Here is a 22641-nt window from a genome sequence, read left to right on the forward strand (position 1 = left end):
AAAGAACAAATGAAAAAACCATGAGAATGTGAAAAATTTGGCAGCTGCATTTAGAGCAAGAGGAGCTTAACCCAGTCGTGCAAATTTCAAAATCAAAAAGTTCCCTCCAAAAGGCAGAGGTCATCCTGTTATTTTTGTGGATGCATGCAGGGAAATAATCTCTTCAGCATTACCTGAAGAGGATCATATTAGAATTATGCGAAAAAATTAGTTCTGTTCCATATATATATTAATGACTTGCCATTCTATATTCACGAAGATGCAAAGCTGGTACTTTTTGCAAATGATACAAGTATAGCTATCACACCCAACAGACAAGAATTAACTGGTGAAATTGTAAACTTCGATCAGAAATCGGTAGCTAAGGTAGAATATTCAAAATTTCTAGGTGTATGCATTGATGAGGGGTTGAACTGGAAAAAACACACTGAGGATCTGCTGAAACGTTTGAGTTCAGGTACTTATGCTATTAGGGTCATTGCAAATTTTGGCGATATACATCTCAGTGAATTAGCTTACCACGCCTATTATTTCAGAATAATTGCTGGAGCTCATCCAAGATCATCCTGCAGACACTTATTTAAAGAGCTAGAGATCTTCACTGTAGCCTCACTTATGAAATTTGTTATTAACAATCCAAACGAATTCAAAAGTAATAGCATTGTACATGGCTACAACACTAGGAGAAAGGATGATCTTCACTACTCAAGGTTAAATCTAACTTTGGCTCAGAAGGGGGTAAATTATGCTGCCACAAACATCTTTGGTCACTTACCTAATAGCATCAAAAGTCTGACAGATAGCCATATAGCATTTAAAAGGAAATTAAAAGAATTTCTGAATGGCAACTCCTTCTACTGATTAGATCAATTTTTGGATATAGTAAGTGGGTAATTTCCCCAACGCCCACAAAAAAATATTAAGTGTCATGTAATATTTTGTGTAATGTAATATCTTGTATAGACAACTTTTATTAACCTGATACGTTCCACATCATTACGAAGTGTCGTATTCATGATCTATGGAACAAGTACTAATCTAATCTAATCTAATCTAGTAGCTGGGTAGTCCACACTATGGACAGTTGCGGGACTTAAGAAGAGTTTTTAAATAAATTTGAGGAGAAATACTGATCTGTATATAAACAGGATGAAGTATTATAGGAATTTATGCAAGCTTCTCCATGACAGCCTGGAAAGAAACAAACGTGAAATCGTACTACGAGTACATAAGAGGCCAGATGTCAGAAAAGAGTATGTTAATGCTACTTTGCAGAAAATTACCATGTCTGCTGATTAATTAATAATTTTAAGAATAATAATTGCGATGGAAGTTTGCTTGTGCCACACGAGAGGCGCAACAATATGAGTTCACCCAAGAGTGTGTGTCTCAGCTAATTTACGCCACGGTGATGCACACTCCAGACAGTCAAGCTTATGATTTTTCATATACACAAAAAATCTGTAAAACACAATGTTGGATTATTAGACAATAGTTCTTAGAGCCTTGAACTTATTTACCACCTCTTCATCTTTGAAGACAGTGTTACAGCATCCAGCTTGCTCTGCTTAAATTTCTTGCATCTTCGAAGCATTACAGATACCTGCAACGCAGATAAATAAACTGAAATTAGTGACCAGTAAATGAAACTGACTTCGTACTATAAGAATTAATGTATTTCACATTATTAGTGAACTAAATGGAAATCAACATCCCCTCTCTCTCTCAAGGATGGGAAAAGACCGACAGTACAAAATTGATGAAACATCCAGTAGGATTTTTTTTTACAAACGTAAGAAAATTAATATTCTTCATATTTTCTCGCTGGCTCCACAGGCGTGATTGCTGCAGTGATATGGCATCTTCATCTTTGCTGCAAGCTATGTAGGCTTTTGAGCTTTTGCTCTTTTTCCAATAAAGTGCACATACTCATGCATACCCAAATGCACAAAGCCTTAGCCATGCAGAAGTGTCAGTCCATTCTAAAGGCCTCACCTTTTGCCACACTCCCAAATTCATCATGCAGGACTTGTTAAATACCTTCTCTCCTTCTCCCAGTCCCTACAGTGGAAGTACTTTTTTGCCACCAACCTTATCAATCAGACTCAACGAAAGACCAATGTTGAACCCTCCCTGACTCAATTCACTCCTCCATCCAACTGTGATCCACCCTCACTGCCCCCAAAGCACCCCCTGTTAACTTTCCGGAGTTTCTTAACCTTGAGTCCCCATCATTCCTCAAATCCCCCAAACATACAAACTAACCTTACATCCACAGAAAGAACCACAATCCATCATGTAAAAAGTGATCCCAACTTTATAATCCTACCTACTGAGAAGACTCCACCACTGTTGTTTTGAACTGCAAGTCTTACCTGGCAGAAGGACTCTGCCAGCTGTCAAAGTCATCTACTGGCAAACTCTGCCACAGTGATCCCATTTCAGAAATCCAGCAGGATCTCCACTCTCTCCTCAAATCCTTAGGCCCATCCCAGAAGCTCTCCCTGGAGTCCATCTCTCTCCTCATCCCAACCACTCCCTGCATTCCTACCTTCTGCATGCTTCGTAAAATCCATAACCCAAAACACCCAGGACACTCCATTGAGGCGGGTTACTGTGCCCCCACTGAGAGTATCTCTGCTCTTATAGACCAACACCTTCAGCCTATTACCCGCAACCTACCCAGAGATACCAACCATTTCCTCTATTGAGGTACCAAAATAAGCACGCGCACCCCCCCCCCCCACCCCACACACAGTTCAAGCAATGCAAAGGAAATATACATTTCTTACACAGTATTAACCAATCACTACTGGATCCCTCTGCACAAGGCGTGATTCTGCGTTACATGAACAGTTATTATAATCATAGAGATCAGCAGTGTGATGGCATATCATAGTGCTTAGGGTATAAACCTGTTGCGTATAAGGTTGAATGCTGGAATCCAATCAAAGAACTTTGATCATCATTTATATTCAGTTAATTGATTTAAATGTAATTTTTTAGTTCTAATGCTTTGTCGTGTCATTTTCATCACTGTATTGACTTTATTTGCTAATTTTTTTCTTTCCATCATTTTTCCCCCATTTGGAATCTGCTCATGTCGCCTATATCCGCAACCAAGTGCCAAACAGGACTGCTCATCAGATGGTAATGCGGCATACCATGTAGCCAGTGTGATAGTAGTTTCACAGAAAAATTACATTTTGCTTTCACCATTGGAACTGAAATTTTGCTGCGGAAGAGGCTGTACAAACTTAGTACTAAAATTTTCTGTCTTGTGTTTGCTTTTAGAGGTTAGCCTTAACAACCGCTGTGAACAAAGTGACTGTGAATTTAGTTCTGCTGCAGATTGTTAATCGCTGTTTTCTCGGATACATTTAAAATTGTGAGGTCATGGTTAAGTTAGGACATGAGTTTAAATTTAGGGCTACAAAATGTGTTGTCTGCTGCAGTTCAGTCATTGGTCACTTCAAATCTGCTGTTGACAGAGCAGCTCTCATTTCCGTCACACCTTGCAGCAGTGACTTCCAACATTACTCTGCATTACACATTAACTGCATTTGTGAAGTGACGCATCATGTTTGCGTCACCTGAGTGGTAGCGGCAGCAGGCCTGGCAACACTAAAGCAGAAAGTGACAGACGTTCACTATCCAGTAATTTTACTTGGTCTATAGCTCAACACCAGTTAGTGTATTCTTTTTTATACTTTTTTGTGTAAACTGGTTTTCAAGTGAGAAGTACTTAAGATCAAAGAGATACATGTTCTCAAATACCTGCCACTAGAAAATGTATAGCGTGCTCAAAACTAGTATTTCCCATGTGAGACATCTTTCAAGGCTAGAACAAGTGATATTTGTTGTCAGGGTAGGATTACAGCAGGGCTTCCCAACCTTTTCAGCTGGTGGACCCCTCCTTCAGCCGAAAATCCATGGCGGACTCCTAGTCTGTTCCCAATGAATCCCCCCTCCACCGAAGTATCAAGTCTTTGCTTTAGAGATGAATGAAAACAACTTGAAGGTCAAAAATCGACATAAAATAGGTAGTGCACTGACAAAGAAAGTTTAACATTTAATGATGTCTGGGGCCGCATATGTGCCAGCGAGTGCTGTGATTGGTCGACAAAGCTCGCTCTGCGCATGCGTAAAAGATTTCAGCGCATCTACCGCCGTGAGCCAGCGCACAAACGACCCCTGTATTGTTGCGAAACAATCGATCAGAGAAGCCGCATTCTCCGGCACTAAACTGTGTATGCGTTCTCACTTAGGAACCACAAAGGCTGCTTGGGAATACGACCTGAAGTAAAACTACACATTTTTTTCACAAAAAAAAAGTAGTGATGAATTTTATTTTCACATTTTTATTCAATAATTTTACTCATTATTTTACACGATTTGGTGAAGGGTGGCCGCGGACCCCCTAGAAAGAGCCGGCGGACCACACGTTGGGAAGCCCTAATTGAATACAGTCCAACCCATCAGCTTTAACAAGTGCTGCTTTCAACCAATATGGTGATTATGACAACATAAAATGGTACATATTTTAACTGTAAAAGTATTGGGATGTTCTTGCTATTAATGTCTTCAAATATATTAAAAAAGATGAAGCATAGACCAAATAGAGAAATATTATAGAATGTGTGTAATAAAAAAAGTAAATAAATAAAGTAAAAATACACAGTTACCATTCATTCATTGAGTTTCCCAAGTTGCAAGCAATCACCTTCCAACACAACCAACAATGATCCACCTGTATCAGTGACTGGTTCGACCTGCCAATTGCGTTAAGGTGCCCTCTAATACCCAAACACATTTTGGTGCTTCAGTCCTGGTCTTTAGGTACGATGTCTGTTGAAATGAATTATTTATTCAGTTAGGAAAATGACACTGAATTTCCATTATTACACTTAATTGCAAGGTGTTGATGAACTTGTTCTTGGTGTGAACATGATGTGGCTTACATTCAGAGAAATAGTATTAACAGCTTTTGAAAGGTTTATACCGGATAAATTAATAAGAGACAGAACTAATCCCCCATGGTACACTAAACAGGTCAGAACACTATTGCAGAAGCAACGAAAAATATGCCAAATGTAGACATTCTTTTAAACATTGCTCAAATTTTTGGACAGATTTCAGTTTCCACAACAAAACTCTACCTGGATACCTGGCAGGGGGAAAAAATAAATAAAATAAATCAGGTCATATATGAAGTGCACTAGCAGTAAGATACAATCAATACTTCCACTGCACAGCAGCGATGGTACTGCTACCAATGACAGTGCCACTAAACCGGAGTTACTAAACGTGGTTTTCCAAAATTCCTTTACCGAAGAGGATGAAGTAATTATTCAAGAATTTGAACCAAGAATGGCTGCCTTTATGAGTAATTTAGAAGATATCCTCAGTGGAGTGAAGCAATTTAATTCAGTTAATAAAGGCAAGTCCAATTGGCACAAGTCATGGGATAGTGATACGCACAAATAAAGATGGTGGTAGTATCACCTATGCAAGGTATAAAAGGACAATACATTGGTGGAGATATTATTTGTACTCAGGAGATTAATGTGAAAGGGTTTCCAACATGATTATGACTATATGACAACAATTAAGACTTCAAACGTGGAATAGTAGTTGGAGGTTGATGCAAGGGACATTCCATTTCAGAAATTGTTATGAAATTCAATATTTTAAGATCGTTGTCAAGAGTATGCCAAGAACATCAAATCAGGCATTACCTCTCACTACAGGCAATGCAGTGGCCAACAGCCTTCACTGAACAACTGAGACCAGTGGCATTTGCGTATAATTGTCTGTGCTAACATACAAGCAACATCGTGTGAGATAACCACAGAAACAAACATAGGATGTACAATGAACATATGTGTTAGGACAGTGAAGTGAAATTTGGCATTTTCTAACAGCACGACAATGCCTGCACCACATCTCCTGGGCTCATGACCATATTGGTTGGACACTGGAAAACTGTGGCCTGGTCAGATGAGCCCTGATTTCAGTTGGTAAGAGCTGTTGGTATGGTTTGAATGTGGTGCAGGCCCCATGAAGCCATGCACCCAAGTTGTCAACAAGGCACTGTGCAAACTGGAAGTGACCTCATAATGGTGTGGGTTGTTGTTTACATTGAATGGACTGGGTCCTCTGGTGTAACTGGGTTTGTTTCTGCGCTTATCTCATACAGTGTTGCTTGTATGTTAGCACAGACAATTATACGCAAATGCCACTGGTCTCAGTTGTTAAGTGAAGGCTGTTGGTCACTGCATTGCCTGTAGTGAGACGTAATGCCTGATTTGATGTTCTTGGCATACTCTTGACAACTGTGGATCTCACAATATTGAATTTGGTAACAATTTCTGAAATGGAATGTTCCTTGCATCTAGCTCCAACTACTATTCCACGTTTGAAGCCTTAATTGTTGACTGGGAATTGTTATGGTTGGCTACTTCAAGACCATTCTTATTTGTGTACTTCATATTCCAAAATAACAATGTCACTGGGTCCCAATTGCTTGCGATTGGTTTGAAGAACATGCTGGATAATTCGAGCAAATGATTTAACCACCCAGATCCCCCAACATTGAACACTTACGGGACATAATTGAGAGGTCCGTTCGTGCACAAACTCCCGCACCAGCAACACTTTTGCAATTATGTACTGCTGTAGAAGTAGCATGGCTCAGCATTTCTGCAGGGGACTTCCTGAGACTTGGAGTCCATGCCACATCGACTTGCCGCACTATGCTGGGCAAAAGGTGGTCTGACAAGATATTAGGAGGTATCCCATGAGTTTGGTCACCTCAGTTTGTACTAGTTATGTTCCTTTCAGAGTATGCTGATATAACAGCTTCATGCTTAGCAGTCATACACAACTGCTCGCTTTATGAAAGATCCATGCCTGAAAAGTTGCACTAGTCACACCAACACCCAAGAAAGGAAATGAATCTTCCAGTGAATTTTGGACCCATATCACTGGCTTTGATTTGCAGTAGAATTTTGGAATATGTACTGTGTTCAAACGTCATGAATTACCTCTAAGAAAACAATCTACATACAATCAATCATCACGGATTCAGAGAATATTGCTCTTGTGAAACACAAATAGCTTTTTATTCACACGAAGTAATTTGTGCTATCAACAGGGGATCTCAAATTGAATATATTTTATTTATTTATTTATTGTTCCGTGGGACCACATTTAGGAGAACTCTCCATGGTCATGGAACGAGTCAGTACATGAAATTATAACACGATTGTAGAAACAGAATGAAATGTAAGAAACATATTCAGGTGACAAGTCGTTAGTTTAAATAAAGAAAATCAAGAATGTAACACTGGAATTTGCTTAATTTTTTAGCTCTTCCAGGAGCTCCTCGACAGAATAGAAGGAGTGAGCCATGAGGAAACTCTTCAGTTTAGACTTAAAAGTGTTTGGGCTACTGCTAAGGTTTTTGAGTTCTTGTGGTAGCTTATTGAAAATGGATGCAGCAGAATACTGCACTCCTTTCTGCACAAGAGTCAAGGAAGTGCATTCCACATGCAGATTTGATTTCTGCCTAGTATTAACTGAGTGAAAGCTGCTAACTCTTGGGAATAAGCTAATATTGCTAACAACAAACGACATTAAAGAAAATACATACTGTGAGGGCAATGTCAAAATTCCCAGACTATTGAATAGGGGTCGACAAGAGGTTTTCGAACTTACACCATACATAGCTCGAACAGCCCGTTTTTGAGCCAAAAATACCCTTTTTGAATCAGAAGAATTACCCCAAAAAATAATACCATATGACATAAGCGTATGAAAATATGCGAAGTATACTACTTTTCGTGTTGAAATGTCACTTATTTCAGATACTGTTCTAATGGTAAATAAAGCGGCATTTAGTTTCTGAACAAGATCCTGAACATGGGCTTTCCACAACAACTTACTATCTATCCATACGCCTAGGAACTTGAACTGTTCCGTCTCGCTTATAACATGTCCATTCTGTCTGATTAAAATGTCAGTTCTTGTTGAATTGTGAGTTAGAAACTGTAAAAACTGAGTCTTACTGTGATTTAGCATCAAATTATTTTCCACAAGCCACGAACTTATATCATGAACTACATTATTTGATAATGTTTCAATATTACACACAAGATCCTTCACTACCAAGGTGGTGTCATCAGCAAACAGAAATATTTTTGAATCACCTGTAATACTAGAAGGCATATCATTTATATAAATAAGAAACAGCAGTGGCCCCAGCACCGACCCTTGGGGAACGCCCCATTTAACAGTGCCCCATTGGGACTGAACATCATTACCACTCTCAATATTGCAGAGAATTACCTTCTGCTTTCTGTTCTTAAAGTAGGAGGCGAACCAATTGTAAGCTACTCCCCTTACTCCATAATGTTCCAACTTCTGCAGTAATATTTTGTGGTCAACACAGTCAAAAGCCTTCGTTAAATCAAAGAAAACACCTAACGTTCGCAACCTTTTATTTAATCCGTCCAAAACCTCACAGAGAAAAGAGACTATAGCATTTTCAGTTGTTAAGCCATTTCTAAAACCAAACTGTACATTTGACAGCAAATTATGTGAATTTAAATGCTGCAGTAACCTTGTATATACAACCTTCTCGATAACTTTAGTAAACACTGATGGCATAGAAATAGGTCTATAATTGTCAACATTATCCCTGTCTTCCTTTTTATAAAGTGGCTTCACTACCGAGTACTTTAATCGGTCAGGAAACCGACCACTCCTAAAGGAAAAGTTACAGATATGGCTAAGTACTGAGCTAACATATGTGGAACAATACTTCAGTATTCTGCTAGATACCCCGTCATATCCATGAGAGTTCTTGGTCTTTAGTGATTTAATTATTAACTCAATCTCCCTCTTGTCAGTATCATGGAGGAGCATTTCAGGTAACAGTCTCGGAACACTTTTTTCTAAGAGTGCTATATGATTCCCTGTTGGGACTAGGTTTCTATTTAGTTCACCTGCTATATTCAGAAAGTGATTATTAAGTACTGTACATATATGCGACTTATCAGTAACACGGACATCCCCACTACGCACTGATTCTATATTCTCGACCTGTCTCTGCAGACCAGCCACTTCCTTTACGACTGACCATATGGTTTTAATTTTATCCTGAGACTTAGCTATTCTATCTGCATACCACATACTTTTTTGCCTTCCTAATAACTTTTTTAAGCACCTTACAATACTGTTTGTAATGGGCTGCTGCATTTAGATTGTGACTGTTTCTAACGTTTTGATATAATTGCCACTTTGTTCTACAAGATATTCTTATCCCTTTAGTCAGCCACCCAGGCTGCCTGTTTGTGCTAGTACCCTGTTTTGAACGTTCTAACGGAAAGCAACTTTCAAAGAGCACGAGAAAAGTCTTGAGGAAAGCATTATATTTATCGTCTACTGCATCAGCACTATAAACATCTTGCCACTCTTGTTCCTTGATAAGGTTTACAAAAGTCTGTACAGCAACTGGATCAGCTTTCCTAAAAAGTTGGTAACTATATTTAGCATGTGTTGCAGCACAAAAATCTTTTAGACTTAAAATTTGTGCATCACAATCTGAAAGGCCATTCACCTTTTTGCTAACAGAATGCCCTTCTAATAATGACGAATGAACAAAAATATTGTCTATGGTTTTTCTACTGTTCCCTTGCACTCTCGGAAAGAATACGGTTTGCATAAGATTATATGAATTAAGGAGGTCTACCAGCATCCTTTTCCTTGCACAATCACTTATACAATTAATATTGAAGTCACCACATATAACTAACTTTTTGTATTTCCTATAAAGTGAACCAAGAACCTCCTCTAGCTTTAGCAAAAATGTTGTGAAATCGGAGTCTGGGGATCTATAAATAACAACAGTAAGAAGTTTAGCTCCACTAAATTTAACCACACCTGCACAACATTCAAACACCTTTTCAGTGCAGTACTTTGAAACATCAATTGACTCAAATGGGATACCGTTTTTCACATACATGACTACTCCCCCACACCGCAAAGAGCTCCTAGAAAAGCTGCCAGCCAACCTGTATCCTGGTAAAGGAAGCCTCTGAATTATCTCCTTATTTAAGAAGTGTTCAGATACACCAATAATTTCAGAGTCAACATCTATAAGCAGTTCACTAACTTTATCTCTAATACCTTGTATATTTTGATGAAATATACTAATTCCCTCATTAATCGGATACCCAAAGCTTTGTAGAAAGTGGTTCTTTGTTAGAGAGACTTCCCTTAAGCAGGAATACCTATCAGCTGACTTCAATCTAAAAAAGGTACAGCTCTAACACCCACAACTACCGGAATTTTCCCATGAGTGATCCCACCACCCCCACCTATGCTGTCACCTAAAAGTTTTGCCAACCTCCCCTTCCCATACCTGTTGAGGTGTAGGCCATGTCTAGTGAAACCCGTCCTGCCAATAGACTCCACCGACACCACTGAAATGTGACTCATGCCTTCTGTCATCAGCGCACCCCCAAGTCTCATGTTATTACACCTGACAGCTGTATTAAGATGAGGCCGATCGTGACGCTGAAACAGTTCCACGAAATGCACATTCGTGTTGCCAGTCTGAGTGGCTATCTTTTCCAGGTCACCATCTATGTCATACTCCCCATCCCTATCAATACTATTACCAGCCCCACCCACAATCACTACCTGATCCTCTTTAGTAAAATCCCTACATAACCCCCCTATGTTAAAAGTCACCTGAGCCAATCCTGCATTAGGCTTCACAATGCTGGTGACCTGGTACTCACTCCCCAAAACTTCCTGCAACTGCTGGCCTACACCTCTACCATGAGAACTACCTAACAGCAGAACCTTCTTCTTTCTCTTAGACTTTGCAACTGTCCTAGCCACCGTAACTGCTGAGGTCTGCTGCATACTTCCTACATCTACAGCTACTAGAGATTCCTCTCCACTAGACTCTGACAGTTGGTCATATCTATTACAAACACCAATAGTAAAACTATCTGAAAATCTCCTTCTCCTAGCAGATCTCTTGCCAACAGCCAGCTCCCATTCCCCAACCCCCTTCTCCCTCCTCATCCTATCTAGCTCCTCCTGTGCGTTTTTCAACTGCACCTGAAGGGCACAGATCTTACGCTCCTGCTCCTCTATCAACTTACTCATGCTACATAACCTGCAGTTCCAGGAGAGGATCTCACCAGAATGCCCACTCGCTTCCCCACTGCATTCCCCCCAGTGAAAATACTTCGAACAAGTCTCACACCGCAATCCACTGCTCACGAACCTACGGCAAAGCCCACACTTCTCACTCATGGTAAAATTTTACAATTATTGAAACAAGAAAACAACTTTATCTAAGTTCCGCTACTACAATAAGATGTTAAAAACTGACTACAATAATCACAAACTTGCTCTAACAAGGGAAGTAACTACTATTATTGACAGTATTAATCAACAACAAATGACAATATAACAAAATACTAACACAGAAAGAAAATCAAACGTCTAATGACAGTAACGAAACTGAAAGTAGTTCGCAAAAATTTCTTCTGAAGTTATTTCACCGGAAAACACCAAGAACACCAGTTGAAGACTACTAAAGTTCCTAAATAAACTACTATACACAAACAATTAATTAGTACTTAGCTTTCGATGCGCCGCTACAGCTGCAACTGGTCAGCGCGGAATGTAAACACGGGTAAGAGGTTAAGTTGCTCGATACGAAACACTCATAAATATCAGGCCACAACACAAGAAATGCAGAGGTGAATGAAGAAACCACTAATAAGTCACTTATATAGTAAATATTATCACAAAAACAGTTAAAATATATATCTGAAACCTAAAAATAGATGAAAACTTAGAGAGCAATCTCACACACAGTCGCGCGCTTATGACGTCACAGATTTCCAGAACTCTTTTGACAATGTTCCTCACAAGGGACTTCAAATCAAATTCCGTGCTTATGGTATACCATCTCAGTATTGTGACTAGATTAGCGATTTCCTTTTGGAAAGATCATATCGTATATAGTAATTTATGCAACATCTTCAAGTAAAGCAGAAGTGATGATATCTGGTGTTTCCCAGGGAAGTATTATTCTTAACCTACAGAATGATTATTAAACTTTCAATCCACTGTAGAAATAAGGGGGAAAACATGTGGCAGAAGAAAAATAAATAGTTACAAAATGTAGCAATCGATGGCGCAGTAAGCATCATAATTTAATAGTGGTAGACTATGAATGTCAAATGAATCGTACAATGCCTAAGGTGTACGTTTGATGTTAAACAAACTGTACTATTCAATGTGCATGGGTGTACAGGTGTGATACTGTTAGTTACGTAAGCCCATCCACCACGGCAAGGTCATATCACATCGGATGGGAAAATCAGTTTTTAATTGTCCTGAGGCCAAAAAACTGCATAAAAAGCATCAATCAAAATCAAATTAGATTATTAATTTCTTTGTGACTTGCAACAAGTTGAAATTGAGAAACAGCATGTTCCACAACTGATCGAAGTTTTTCCAGGGTCATGTTCAGAATGTTGCGCAATGCATACCTTCAATGCAGCTAAGTTTGTAATCGGAATACTGAACACATCATCTTTCAGAGAGCCCCACAACCAGAAGTCACACAGATTAATTTCAGCAGGACGGCCAGGTTGCTGGGAAATGGCTGCTGATAATTCTAGCATTTCCAAAATGGCTGCTGATAATTCTAGCATTTCCGAAATGTCGCTTCAGCAGCTGCTTAACTGGATTTGCAATGTGGAGAGGTGTGCCCTCTTGGATAAAAATGATCCCATCCACACTGTTGGAGAGCTAGAATGACCTGGTTGCACAAGACACTCGTAGCGCTTACCAGTGATGGTACAGGTAACAGCACCGGAAGCACCTGTCGTCACTTCAATAAGAATATGGCCCTATGATAAGTGATGCTGTAAACCCGCACCACACAGTGGCCTTTTTTAGGATAAGTGGTACTGGGTGATTTACGTGTGGATTTTCCGTTGCCCATATTCGACAATTCTGTGTACTGACATATCCTGTCAGATGGAAGTAGGCTTCATCTGTCCACAAAATCTTCCACGGCCAATCATTGTCCAGTTCCATGTGAGCAAGAAATTCTAAAGCAAAGATCTTGGTTGCTGGCAGGTACACAGGAAGCATCTCGTGCACACGGGTAATTTTGAACGGATAGCAAAGAAGGATGTTTCGTAGGATTTTAAGCACCATACTCATGGGTATGTCCAATGTTCAGGCAATTCTCCGTGCACTAGATGTTTGCATACAACCACTCATCTCCTCCTGCTTTGCTGTGGCCACTGCTTCCACTGACATCGAATCAATTTGTTTCCTCCCTGTACCAGGTTGCAGACCAAAAGAACCCATCTTTTCGAATTTACGAATCATTTTCTCCAGACCTATGGTAGTCATCAGACCAATGCCTTTTTTCAAACCCTTCAGTGTCCGGAACATCTGCAGAGCGACATGTGCACAGTCATAATTCTTGTAATACAGTTTTACAAGCAGAGTGTGATCCTGTATTGAGACAGTCATGATGAACGCCGCAGACGCGAAAGGAGGAAAAGCTGTGTATCTGGCTTGTTTATGCCAACTTCAGTGAGTCATGCGCGTGACAGGTGTTTTCATTTACGTTTGGCATCTATTGATCAGTTTTCGCACTATTCTTTATTTATTTATTTATTTTTTTCTTCTGCCATACATTTTCCCCCCTCTCTGATAATATTCCGTTGCAGTTTGACGTTATTCTGACCAGTGGTGTTATTTCTACAGCATTTTGAAAGTTTAACTTGAATTATAATCACCCTGTATATAAACAATTTAGGACAAATCTGAATATCCCCTTTTGATTGTTTGCAGAGGATGCTGTCATTGACTGTCTAGTACAAGAGATACCGAAATTTTCCTCTGATGGAACTGTTTGAGAGTGCTGGTACTTCGATGTATTTGATGGAACACCTGGTTTATTTCGAAGGCTAATAAATTTTTAAAAAATGAAGTTGTTTTATTCTGTGATTACTTCAGTTTTAAATCTTAACTAATAACAAAGCAATAATAAAATTTTAAAAAGCCATGTTGTTAATAGTTTTTCTTTGAGGACTTATTCACTTTTCACAAACCCCAGTATTCCATGGAACACAGTATGGGAAATCCTGGTCTAGTAAAGCCATCAGAAGATCAGAACCAATCTCGAGAGCTGTAAAAGCAATCTGTTATACGATCAACCCCTAAATTAAAAGGTGTAAATACGTAGGAACTACAATTACGAACAGCTTAAATTGGAATGGTCACATAGAAAATGTTGACTGCTAGGCGTCATTTGTGAATTGCGTCATAGTCAAGTAGAAGTTGAAAGTTTCCATGCCCTACTGTGTGTATTACTGTAATATTTTTTCCTCTTTTTTTATCCTTTAACTGGCACCCATGAAATAACTTATGGATTATTTGGCAAAGATTCAGTTTTTTGGCAGTTAAGTTTGTGCCTTCTATGTAATGAATTTCTCACCTTTCATTTTAAACTTTCATGTTTTCTACAATGTAAATAAACATCATAATTAGGTTCTCAGTATTTCAACTGAGAAATGTTGTTTACAGAGATTTATCAAGTTCATTTGCTGAAGGAGACATGGAGAAAGCAAAGCGCATCCTTGTGAGAATGAAATATTATTCGACAGCAGAATCTAAAATAAAGGAAAAAAGGCAAGAATTCGGTTTTGAATGACTGATATCAGTTATTTGAAATCTTGGTATTAAAACAGTCAGTAATAAATATCAGCACTTCCTGTTGCGAAGGTAAGCCATTTAGAAAATAAGAGTTTTGTTGTACTGAAACAACTTCAAAAATCACAGAGATAACAATCCTATTTGTATTGTATCATTTGAAATGTCTATTTAATGAGGTTTTCCTCCTAATGTAATATGAAGAATGTGTTATACCTATTTTGCCATCTTACATCAAAATGTGTAGATTGAGAATTTTCAACAATGAATGATAAATCATACGCAGTTATACATTTTAATATTTGTCTATTATTATTTAATATTTCTGTCTATTAGTACCCTGAAATGTCACTATGACTTGGAAAATGGACCTGAAATCCCGGTAGAAGTGTGCAACCGTAATTAGAGTAACTATGAACATGGTTTTAAAAACGTTGGCAAGTCGTGTAAGTAATACAGATCCTGATGGTATTGTGCTTTTGACTTGCCTCTGGCCAAGCCCATCATCAGATGACCTGGGAACAAATAATAATGAGAAATGAAAATAATTGTACTGTACACTACAGATTTACCTAGAAATGGGGTTATATAAACCTCTAATGAAATTAATAAATTGTACTCAGTTTTGAAGAATGTAACTACATACCATTGAAAATAACCAATTTTTCACAATATAATGTTACTGGATAGATTAAAAAAAATCTACTCACCAAAGGGCGGCAAGAGAACACACACGTAAAAGAAGGTTATACTTATGCAAGCTTTTGGAGCCAGTGACTCCTCCTGGCAGGATGGTTGAAGGGGAAGGAAGAGGTATGAAGGGGAAGGACTGGAGAGGTTTAGGAAAAAGGGGTAGATTCTGAAAAAGTCACCCCAAACCGCAGGTCAGGTAGACTTAACGGACGGGATCAGAAGGAAAGACTGATTGTTGGGGACTACATCGGACGAGATTTGAAAACCTGAGAGCTTTAAGGTGCAAGGCACTGTAATATGCAAGGCATATATTACTGCAAAAACATTGTACATGAGTTAATAAGAGTGAAAAAGCTTAAGTGCATTGTATATAACAGAGGTGGGAGGGTGGTGGTGGTGAAACATAGACATGTCGGAAAATGAAAGATGTAGCAAACTAAAACGGCATGAAGGAAGGAGTAGTTATTCTGAAGACATGCCGAGAAAGAAGAAGTTAATTTAAACCGAGGCCAGGTGGATTGCAAGAACCACGGACATGTGGTGCTAGTTCCCACCTTCAGAGTCCTGAGAAACTCGTGTCTGGGGGAAGAATCCAGATGGCGTGTGTGGTGAAACAGGCACAAAGGTCACAACTGTCACATTGTAGAGCATTCTCTGCAACAGGATATTGTGTGTTGCTGGAATACATCCTCTGCCTATGCCCATTCATCAGTAACTGATAACTCTGAGGTAGTCATGGCGATGTAAAGGGCTGAACAAAGTTTACGTGACAGCTGGTATATGATGTGTCATTTCACAGGTGGTATAGTATGTTTTTATGGTAGTGCACACATCAAAAAAAGTTTTGCGTCACCCTGGTTCCCAGAACTCCTGAATATCCATTAGGATTAAGTTTTCTTTTGTTACGTGTATACAGTACAAGTGGAGAAGTAGAGTCATAAGCAGATTTACCAAAGTCTTTATTAGCAATTTCAAACGTGATAGGTACGATACGAAATTATATCTCTATTGTTAAAACTTTCTAGTCCAGGTGCAATTGGAACTCCGCTACCACCTCTTACTATGGCAACGGTGAACCATCCATTCCCAGGAGAAAAAGTATCGTTTATGTCCAAACTAAAATTAAGAATACATCCAAGAAGCACACATGGTCCATCAACGAGCGCATTCGCTGCAAGACTTGCCTATGCACCATTCTACTACCACCTACGCCACCCTTGTAGTTGGCAAAATGTATTCTATTAAGGAAGAGGAGCCTGTGAAATGACACGTGTCCTATACCATCTTTTATGTGAACACTGGTCTTTTACATCGCCATGACTATCTCCATGCTCTACAATATGGCAGTTGTGACCTCGGTCTTGTTTCACCACAAGTGCCATCTAGATTCTTCCCCCAGGCACCAGTTTTTCAGACCTCTGCAAGTGGGAACATGTCCTCGGTTCTTGCCACCCACCTGGCCTTAATTTCTTCTGTCTCTGCATTTCTTCACAACTACTCCTTTCTTTACACCATTTTAGTTTTCTACATCTTTAATTTTTCGACCTGTCTATTTTTTGCCACCACCCTCCCACCTCCGTTGTATTCAATGCACTTAGCTTTTCACTCTTATTAACTCGTGCACAATGTTTTTGCATTAATCTCTGTCTTCCACTCTCAAGCTATCACACTTCCAAATCTCGTCTGGTGCAGTCCCCAACAATCAGTCTTTCCTTTTCATTCCGTCCGTTAAGTCTCCCTGACCTGCAGTTCTGTGTGATTTTTCTGAAATCTACCCCTTTTCCTGAACTTCTCCAGTCCTTTTCCCTTCACCCCTTGTGTCAGGAGGAGGAGCCACTGACTCCTAAAGCTTGCATAAGTATAACCTTTTATGTGTGTGTTCTCCTGCTGCAGCTTGGTGAGTAGACTTTTTCTCTATCCAATTACATTATAACTACATACCATCTAAGATTATATGCATTGTCAGGTGCATTGAATAATGTCTGTAAGTGTCAAGCAAAACTTGTGCTGTTGTATATAAGAAGTAGGCTGTAGACCTAACCAATAGCTGACTACAGTTAGTGTCAAGGCACTGCTAAAGGTGCAATAACTAAGCTCATATTGATAGAGTGCAGCACTTCTGATGACATTTAAAATAAGACATTAGACTTAAAATGTCAATAGAACCGGATTCGCTATGATTTGTTCGTAAGTCATATTGCAAATGTAAAGATGACTTGTAACAGTAAGTTTGTTTTGTGAAACCTGCACTCTTGCATTGTGTTTTACTGATGACTTTCGTACACAACTTTGCTGGTAAAAACAAAATATTTATTTTAATTAACTTGGTGTTGATATGAAATGCCTTCTACTGAAATTATCAACAAATCATACTTACCGAATGTGATTCTAAGTGACATTGTTGTAAATGTAATGCCTTGTACTACAATTATAATGGTTGTACATTTGACATAGCATATTAGGGTTGATTGAGCCTTTATTATTTTATAGTAACATTTTGTTTTAAACATCAAAAGTGCTGCTCACTAGTGATAAGAGCTTACACTATGGCTCCATTAGTGGTGTCTTCACACTGTAACTGTAGTCAGCTATTGGTTAGGTTTACTTGACATTTGTATGGATATTATTCAACATTGTTGTCGGTGCATATGATCTTAAATGGTATGTACTTACATTCTTCAAAATTGTGTACAATTAATTTCATTAGAGATTTATATAAGCTCATTTCTTTGGTAAAGCTGTATTGTATAGTGTTATTTGCATTTCTCTTTATTATTTGTTACCAGGTTATCCAATGATGGGCTATGCCTGAAATGCATTGAGTGTACCATAAAGGATTCAATATCATCTTAATTTGTATTACTTACGCAACTTACTAGCATTTTTAAATTCAGTTTCATAGTCACTATGACTGGCAGGAGTTGGGTGAAGACCAAGGGCAAAGGGAAGTGTTAATTTAGTGTATAATAAATCATTTTGCAAACTTATTTGCAAATGATAGTTTTCAGTGTGGATAATAAATTTTGCTCACATATGTTGTCCGCTATTTGATAGCTTCAAAGCTTAAATTGCCCATACTTTTGAAATTATTCAAAATTTCATACTAATTTGTGTTTTGGCCAAACCAGTTACAATATGGTAGCAAATAGACATTCCTCTTCTATGCCAAAAATTTTAATTGTGCTCTCATTTTTTTGTTGCAGTACTCACTGCTACAGCAGCAACTAGTACACGTAGAAGACTGTAGATCTCCACAATGAAAGAAAGGATAACCTGATGTTCATGCATTATAATTGCCATGCAAATAAGAATCGGGAAGTGGCTGAAGGCATATTTTGTATTTCTCAGTTGTGAATCTGTTATTTAATAGATGCTGCCAGCAGATTTGTCCAGAAAAGCGGTGCATATTGTTGTCTTTCTCATTTTCTTGATTTTTGTAAAGTTTTGTATCTGAGAAAATAAAAATATTTTGTCCTATATAGTTGTTTGAGTCTCTTTAATAAGGAGTCTGCCTCACTTTCTAAAGTGACACGACACACATTGCAGTGGTGTTTCCTGCATGTTGTTTAGGATTGATTCATTTAGCAGAATAGTTCCCTCATCATCCATTGCACAGTGTGACAATGAAATTTGTCACACAACAAAAATATGTGGTGATTACAGAGTTACGTTCCCTGATGACAATGGTGAAACCCATTATCCTCTAAACTTTCTTCTGGAAACTCAATTTTATCTGCATATCTGTGTTCTTTATGTTGTTGCAGCACTTATCACAGTTGTTATTTTAGGAATATTATTGCTTGGGGGGGGGGGGGGTAAAGGAAAGATGCAGTTGTCAATCTACTATCTCACTGTGAGATCAAACCGTATTGATTCTTGATGTGTGTGCATCCACTGACATGAAGAATATTGTTTGTACATGATCACGTTACTTCCACTCAGCGATGGCTTACAGGTGTGTTAATTCACCAAATATTTGTGTGTGTGTGTGTCAAGGATACTACTAAGTCTTGACATCTGTCAAACTCTTGGGCAACACAGAAGAGTTGTTTCTCATTGCTTCCACTGCTTAGAGGCTGGTTGCAATGGAACCCATCCATCTATGCCATACCACAGTTATGGAGGAAACAAACCACATTACAGATTGCTACTTTTGTTTAACAAAAGTAAAAGAAGTCTCAAGTAAATAGAAACACACAGTTTCTTATACAAATTTGCAATTTGCCGTTTCAAAATCACCCACAGACAATGTTAGTGATAGACCAATAGATCATGAAGATCCTGAGTAAATGCCATCTGCAGCAACCGCAGCCACTGTTGCAGGTAAAACTGTACAACCGTGTAAAGGTACTATTCCGCTGCGACTGCCCGCCGTAGCGGCGGGCAGTAACTGCCAGCCGTCACTGCCTGTGTATTTCGTTGACACTGCTGACCGCAGTGGCCACGCCACTCAGTGAGTTACCTCTGTGAAAGGAACAGGCACACGAGTTCACAACATGGATGCTAATACCATTCCAGGTTTTTTGGTGGATGAGGAAGAAGAAGAAGAGGAAATTATTGCAATGCTTACAAGATCTTGTCCCCACTGCATTTTCCAAACACGGAAAAGCGAAGGAATTTATGCTAACTTAGTAACCGGTCACTTGCGAAACGATGAAGAGAGGTTCAGAAATTTCTTTAGACTTAACCCATCTCAGTTCGATTTTGTTTTAAGTCTGGTGAGAGAAGATATACCAGGAACAGCTACCAGTGCAGTGCAAACTCCAATAGAAGCCGACAAAAAAATTGCAGTGACTTTACGGTAAGTAGCTGTATAAAAACATACATATTCATCAACAGTGGTTTAAAATGGTTAATTTTGTATCTATGAAATAACATAAATTTCTATTAAAATAACAGATTTATTTGGAAACGACTCAGGGTCTGTACAGTTTGTTTATTTTTACATTTTCTTTAGACTGTGTTTACATTATGATTAGTAATTATTTTCAAAAGTAGTATCACCTGCTTGTGGTTCTACGTTTATTAATGGGGTGAAAGTGTACATATCGTCTCCAACTGATAAAGTTCGTTCGAACAGAGATGAAAGGGAAGACGAGCAGGAAGGACTGATGCTGACAGGTAGTGGCACAAGAGATGATTCTGAAGAACTGTCAAGTCCCGTAACATAGCTTAAAATGTCAATTTTCGCTTTATTAATGAGGTGACGTGGTAGTTTCCTAATGGACGCTGCGATGCTTCTCACGATCAGCCTCACATCATCATCCGGCTCCCGATTATTAACCAAGCGCTGCAGCAATTCCAGTTGTTGTTGGATGCTTTGGTTGATTGAATCCCAGTGTGTTTTCTTCAATCTGGGAGCTGAGATGGAAGAGTTGGCAGCAGGTGCGTTACTAGAGGAAGCAATTGCTTGTGGATTGTCAGGCCCTGTTTCATTGGCATTTTGTCAGTCTTCATCAGATAGCAGTCCTTCAACATTTGCTGGCTCCTTTAGCGGAACACTACAAAAAGACGACCGCCCTCTTTCTACAACTCTCAAAAAGCCTAGTCTGTGAACAACGCCCATTTTGTTGTTGAACTGCATGCTGCAGAACCTGTTTGCAGTTCTTTTCGAACTGTTTTCCATTAGTTATCTCTGATGTCTTTCCATCTCTTCTTACACTGGTTACCTGAAACGGAACGATAATTGTTTAGCTGTGTAATTAGGACAAGACATATTTATGTTTCATGTATTAATAATAATTATGGTTTGTGTTAAAGGTTCTAGCTACAGGGGAGAGTTTCATATCCCTTGGATATGGTTTCTGGATATCACCAAGCTACGTGAGCATCATAGTTCGTGAAACAGTAGAAGCTATGGGCCAACATTTGGCACCTATCTTCCTGCCTCCACCATCTCAAGAATCTTTCAGGGAAGGTGCGAAAGAATTCTACACTCTTTGGGGTTTCCGTAACTGCTGTGCTGCGATTAATGGGAAACATATAAGAATACAGTGTCCTGGAAAAAGTGGTTCCCTTTTCTGGAATTACAAAGGGTACTTCTCCATAGTACTTTTGGCACTGGCTGATGCGAACTGCAAATTCGTTGCGATAGACGTAGGTTCATATGGGAAGGAAGGAGACAGTGGCATATTTAATAAGTCAGCAATGGGGAAAATGACCTTGAAAGGAGACGTGTTTCCAGAAGATGAAGAGCTTCCATTAACTGACATCAAGATACCATTTGTTATAGTAGGCGACGAGGCATTCCGCTTGCGAAAGCATATTCTCTAGCCTTACACTTGCTCGTCTGCCCAGCAAGATATATCAAAAGCGACCTTCAACTGTAAATTGTCACGAGCGCGCTGAGTTTCTGAAAACGCTTTTGGACTTTTGTGTCAGGTATTTCGAGTGTTCTACAAAAATCTGTATCTGTATCTGCAATCTAACACAAGTGATAAACTCGTTACAGCTTGTTGCTGTCTACACAATCTCTTCAGGGACTCCTATTCAGGAAAAAGAGGACGACCTTTTTATGAACTTGACCATGACGTGAGTTTACCACAGAACATTATTCCCCTGCCCCGAACAGGGGGATTCTACCAAGCTGAAGGGTTTCAGGTACGAGATGCATTTAAGAATTACTTCTGTGAACCTACAAATCAATGATTACAACCTGGAAAAGAACTAAGGCTCAAATAAAGGAAATAAATTATTGTTACTACTCATAACTACTATTGTTGTAATCGTTTGGTGGCAGAAAGAATGGAAGCATTGTTGCAGCCTCCATAATGTACAATTTGTAACAGTAGGGAAAAAACATAAATAAATGAATGTATATATGCAAAACACTTACCATCTTTTTTCATTGCTTCTCCTAATCTTTTTCCACACCTTATCCTTTGCCATCACACTTCTGAAATCTATAAGCTTATGATCATACAGTATAGAGTATCCGCTCACATACTCCACTTACTGTTCGTCATCGTCATCGTGAAAACCTTTCTTAGACACAGCGCGTCGCTGATTTCTGCAGTCGTCACACACCTGGCAGTCGCGACCCAACTGCTAGACTGCTTATGCAGCAGTCGCGATGACGTCACGACCGCTGACTGCCGAGCAGTTACGACGACATACGTTCCGTTGCTTTGCCTAAGAGCAGTAGTCAACTGCCCGCAGTCACTGCCGGCCGCTACGGCC

At 39.1% G+C, this 22641-nt stretch overlaps 1 protein-coding gene across 1 annotated transcript in view; it reads left to right on the forward strand.

The window, feature by feature from the left end:
• LOC126263028 (iron-sulfur cluster co-chaperone protein HscB) overlaps positions 1-18943 on the forward strand; it is a 39426-nt gene extending 20483 nt beyond the window's left edge. The window contains exons 3-4 of the mRNA XM_049959993.1: positions 14644-14841; positions 18666-18943. Coding sequence (XP_049815950.1) covers positions 14644-14770 — 127 coding nt within the window. The 3' untranslated portion in view covers positions 14771-14841; positions 18666-18943. The remainder of the gene's footprint in view (positions 1-14643; positions 14842-18665) is intronic.
• The last annotated feature ends 3698 nt before the right edge of the window (positions 18944-22641 follow it).

This window comes from Schistocerca nitens, chromosome 6 (assembly GCF_023898315.1).
Source record: "Schistocerca nitens isolate TAMUIC-IGC-003100 chromosome 6, iqSchNite1.1, whole genome shotgun sequence".
Classification (NCBI taxonomy): domain Eukaryota; kingdom Metazoa; phylum Arthropoda; class Insecta; order Orthoptera; family Acrididae; genus Schistocerca; species Schistocerca nitens.